The following is a 5,353-nucleotide window of genomic DNA, read 5'->3' as shown; positions in this document are numbered from 1 at the left end:
AAATTTCTGAAATATGAACACAATTTTCTCATTTGCAGATGAAGATACTGAGATTCAGAATGGCAAAGTGGTTTACCTGAAGATTTAGAGCCTTAACCCTTCTACTGTGTCTGGATTCCCCACATGCAGGACCATGGTGGAGTTAGTTGCCATCCTTCATTCTGCGCATAGGAGATTAGTCTGGCTACTTTGTATCTGAGCATGCAAAGTCTCCAGTTCTAACATGGCAGACAATGCTACACATAGCTACATCTCATCTTTTTTCCTGGTTGGTATTCCTGGTTTGCAAGATTTTCACTGCTGGATTGGCATCCCCGTCTGCCTCCTGTTTGCCCTGGCCCTGCTGGGGAACAGTGTAATCATCATCACCATCAAACTAGAACCAAGCCTCCACCAGCCTATGTATTTCTTCCTTTGTATGCTGGCAGTGAATGACATGGCTCTTGCCTCTTCCACGGCCCCCAAGATGCTTGGTATCTTCTGGATGGATGCACATTGGATTGACTTTGACACCTGCCTGACACAGTTGTATTTCATTCACACATTCTGCATAATTGAATCATCCCTCTTGGTTGCCATGGCCTTTGACCGCTATGTAGCTATTTGTATCCCATTGCGTTATACAACCATTCTGACAACACCAATGGTCATTAAAATGGGTCCAGCTAGTATGACCCGAGCTATCCTTATGGTTTTTCCAGGTCCTCTTCTTATTAAAAGGCTACCATATTATACTAAATATGTCATCAATCATGCCTACTGTGAGCACATGGCTGTGGTGAAGTTGGCCAGTGCCAACACCCTCATTAACAGAGTGTACGGAATCTCTGTGGCCCTTTCAGTGATGGTGTGGGACCTAGGGCTCATAGCCGCATCCTATACCAAAATCCTCCAGCCAGTCTTCCGGCTGTCTTCCCAGAATGCCCGCTCGAAAGCGCTGGGCACCTGTGCTGCCCATGTGTGCACTATACTTGTCTCCTACACCCCTGCACTGTTTAGTTTCCTAACTCACCGCATTGGCAAGAAGGTACCTCCAAGCATTCATATAATTTTTGCGAGTTTGTATCTTTTGGTGCCTCCCGCAGTCAATCCCCTGGTGTATGGCGTCAAGACCAAGCAGATTCGTGACCGAGTGGTTGGTCTCTTCTTCCCAAGCAAGAAGATTTCTGGAAACTAAAATATGTAAATACAAACCCATATTGGCAGAATCTGTTTTATGAAGTCATGGTATGTTAACAGTAGTTGCAACTTTGTCCCCAAAATGCTATTTTTCAATTCAGTTATACCTTTCAGCGGGGACATTTGATGTTGTGTATTTTTCTCTTATTTTTATTTTGTAATATTTCCTTGTCTTTCTCTTGTTTAATTCACCACTCATCCTGGCTGACTGAGGACCATGCCAACCTCCATGACTAAGTTTCTTTCTGTCATTAATTCTCATTACTATTTCCCGATTCCCTTGGAAAGGTCCTTAGTGCCAGGTCAGTATTCTTTGTTTACTATCATTACATCTTCAGTTGTGCAAGGTCACCTTTGGGTAATACCATCCATGTCAGTCACCTTCCACCCCTCAGTGCTTAAGACTTATCTATCCTGTATTTTCATTGGTCAATACAGTCTTTAAATTGTTTTCTGTCCATCCACTCATTCTTTAAACATTTCGTTTCCTTTAGATCTGTACCTATGTATCAGCCAATAATTTTTTTTAGAAATTTTCTGCCTTTGTGGGAAGCTTTCAGTAAATATTTGCAATAATTGTTATTTATTTAGTATTGACATTATTCCATATTCTATATTTATGGATACTATTTTATAATGTTCACAAATGTGAAACAACTAGGCTAATTATTGTAATAATTTTAAAATTCTCAGTACATTGAACATTGCATTTTATAAAAACAAATTCTTTTTTCCAATTTTCACTGTTACATGCACTAATTAAAAATTCCTGAGTAGGGGCACCTAGGTGACTCAGTAGGGTAAGTGTCCAACTCTTGATTTCGGCTCAGGTCATGATTTCACAGTTCATGGGCCCAAGCCCTGCTTCAGGCTCTGCACTAACAGTGCAGAGTCTGCTTGCGATTCTCTCTCTCCCTCTATTTCCCCCTCCCCCAGTTGCTCCTGTATGTGTGTGCTCTCTCTCTTCCAAAATAAATAAATAAATTATAAAAAAAATTTGTAAAAATCCTGAGTAAAAATCATCATTGTCAAGTTTCATCCTACTTATTACAATAGTTGTAATAATGGCTTGACACTCAAATAATGATCATTGTGAGTTTGACTGTTTACTAAGCCCTTTACATGTATTTACTCCTTTAGGCCACAAAACTCTACTGTGATGTAGATGTTATTGTTGTTCTCATTGTACCAAATAGGAGACTGAGGCAGAGAAATGTTAAGTAAATTGCATAACGGTGACTCACCTAGGACGTGGCAATGTAGAATTGAACCCAGGGACTCTGGCTTTCAAAATACATGCTCCTTATCATGCAACATTGTCCACCATGACAGAAATCTTATATTTAGTTGCTTTATGAATATGGAAGCCTATTCCTGTAAACATTTTATTTTTTATCATTCTACATCTACTCTTCTTTTAAATATTGTGGTAGATCTCTTAAGTCTCCTTCAAACCACTTATAAGTGCTAAATATATTCCAATATTTTGGCAAGACCCCAAGCACGTATTTTTTCTGTTTTACTAGAGAAAGGTCCAATTAGTGTAGCCTGGTACCATTAGTACTATGCCTTCCAAGCTTGAATAAAACTCCAAGACTCTGAAAATAGTACTTACTCACATGGCATTCCCTCGCTGCCTCCCCCCTCTTTTATGGATTCAGTGCATCTCAATTTGTTTTGGTCATATTCATTCAGTGCTGAAATTGAAAACAATTCACTTCTTAATTTAAGATGTTAATTTTATTATACATGGAACACAGAGAAAACTACTTTGGGCATATCTATAAAATGCTCTGTTCAAAACATTCTTTTACTTTAGATCATCATGGGCTGAAGCATTCATTGAATTGGAAATTATTTGTTTTTGACCAAGGTTGGTATATATTCTGTGGCCATTTCATGAACAATTTTGTGTTCTCAAATGAATTAGTTCCTCAAAACTTTATCTTTTCAGGCGTTTCATCTGCAGCCATATTCTTGTTTGTTGCTGACTATATATGTATCTCATCAACTTTTGTGTGTTTTAGATTGCAGAGAGCTATGTTTTTTTATAATAACCATATAGTTTTTCCATTTATTCATTTAATATATTCAGAGTGGCTTTATCAGATATTTTAAAGCTGGGTTTTGGGGGAAAAATCAAGTTTAAACACTGATTCCATCACTAATTGCTGGATGAGTGTCATTTTTAACTTTATAAATCTTAAGCTTCATCATTGGTAAATGTGGAAAATAGTTGTTATACTTTATAGTGTTAAAGTAAGAATTAAATGAGACAATTTATGAAACATAATTATCATGATAGTCAACACACATTCAAAATGCCCCAAGGAGGAGATTTTGCACTTATTCCCCCACCTAAGCCATATTAAAAAAAAATTTCTTATTTCAGTGAATAACATGTCAAGTCACTGAAATCAGTAATAGAAAATCAGTTAATGTTATAGAGTGTTGATTAAATGTGAAATATAGGCCAAAGGAAGATACATGAGAAAATAAATGGTAAAAAAAAAATTAAGTAAAGAGAAAATAAAATCCAACAGCCATCCCAGGTAATTTAGAAAAAAAATAAATATAATACATTTAAAAATGTGTAGATGATTATCAAACACCAAAAATAACACTGAGCCTGAGAAAAAATTCTAATGGAGGCGTATTGGAGGAGGTTCCAAGAAAAGGATGGTTGAGCCTTGAAGAGTGATGATAATATCACCAGGTAACTGGGTGAGGGTTTCCAAGTAGAGGTAATATCCCAACAGAACTGAATAGACATAGTAAGAAACATGAAAATGCACCCAGAGGACAGTGGTGTCATAAAAACGAAAGTAGGATAAACCTTCAAGGAAAAACATACAATTAGAAAATCAGTTGGGACATCCAATAAGAAAAGATCTGGTGTGTGTCGCTATGAAAATCATTGGTCACCTTGGGAAACAAAAGACAATGCAACAGTGATGGTGCAAGGTCCATACAATCTTATGTACAGTGGAAGACACTGGATCCAGGTAATAAATCTAGTCCAAACCCTGAACTTAAAAATTAAATGGCTACACTATAGTTTGCACTTACATAGCCTAAAACTGCTCTTGATCAATCACACAGAATATGGATATGTCCAGCATATGGGACAAAGCATCACACAGAGACGAAATGCAGCTTGCTGCTTCTTTCTGTAAATAAAGTCTTATTGGAGCATCACCATATCCATTAATTTATGCATTGTCTATGGAAGCTTTTGCCCTATGGTGGCAAAGCTAAATAATTAAGACAGAGATCACATGACCCCAAACCCTCAAATTATTTACTATCTGTCCTTCTACATAAATATATAATTTAGAACAATTCATCCCATTATAATGTCTTATATTCCTGTCCACTTGTCTTTATTGACCTGCCCTTAAGCTTTAAACCTTCTATCAAAATTTTATATATAAGAACCACATTATAAAAGCCACAAAAAATTTACAGATAAACTCTTGAAAATACGTAGGTCTACTTTACCATTCAGTATTTCCTATATATACACATCAATGTGGGAAATTTATTCTATAGTTTAGTTCCAAGAACACCAAAAATTCCAGTGGCCAAAACGGACATACATAATACAGAAACAAAGTATCTCCTTTGAAGAATTAATGGTTTTTCTTTTTAAGTAATAGCTATAGCTAGGACAATTTATTTTAAAATTCATTATATTGGGTGTCAGTTCAAAGTAAATACACACACCACTAATGGGAATAAATTCAATGTTCAAATATCAATTAATGTTATCCACTTCATCAACAAGCTAAAGAGAAAAAATCATGTTATCATATCAATTGATGCACTAAAAACCTTGACAAAATCTAACACTTGTTTCTTAGGGAGAAAACTCTCATCAACCTAAGACTAGAGGGTAACTCTTCAAGTCAGTGAAGAACATCTCCAAAAACTTTACATCAAACATCATATTGAACAGTGAGAAACCTCTAGAATCAAGAACAAGGCAAATATACCACCACTCAGTATTCCCATTCAGCATCATATTGTCAGTCTTAGCTAGAGAAATAATGCAATACAAAAAAAATAAAAGGTATACGGATTTAGAAGGAAGGAATAAAACCACTTGTCCACAAATAAATAGGTGAGGTACATGTGATTTTTTGGTAGATCAAATTCTTTTGTATGATACTGT

The 5,353-nt window shown here is 36.2% G+C and overlaps 1 protein-coding gene across 1 annotated transcript; it reads left to right on the top strand.

Moving 5' to 3' along the window:
• The first annotated feature begins 223 nt into the window (after positions 1-223).
• LOC115524452 (putative olfactory receptor 52P1) lies at positions 224-1,177 on the top strand. The gene has a single exon (XM_030330753.1). The coding sequence runs from the start codon at positions 224-226 to the stop codon at positions 1,175-1,177; it is 954 nt and encodes a 317-aa protein (XP_030186613.1).
• The last annotated feature ends 4,176 nt before the right edge of the window (positions 1,178-5,353 follow it).

Source organism: Lynx canadensis, chromosome D1 (assembly GCF_007474595.2).
Source record: "Lynx canadensis isolate LIC74 chromosome D1, mLynCan4.pri.v2, whole genome shotgun sequence".
Classification (NCBI taxonomy): domain Eukaryota; kingdom Metazoa; phylum Chordata; class Mammalia; order Carnivora; family Felidae; genus Lynx; species Lynx canadensis.
This window is presented reverse-complemented; position numbering and strand designations above follow the sequence as displayed.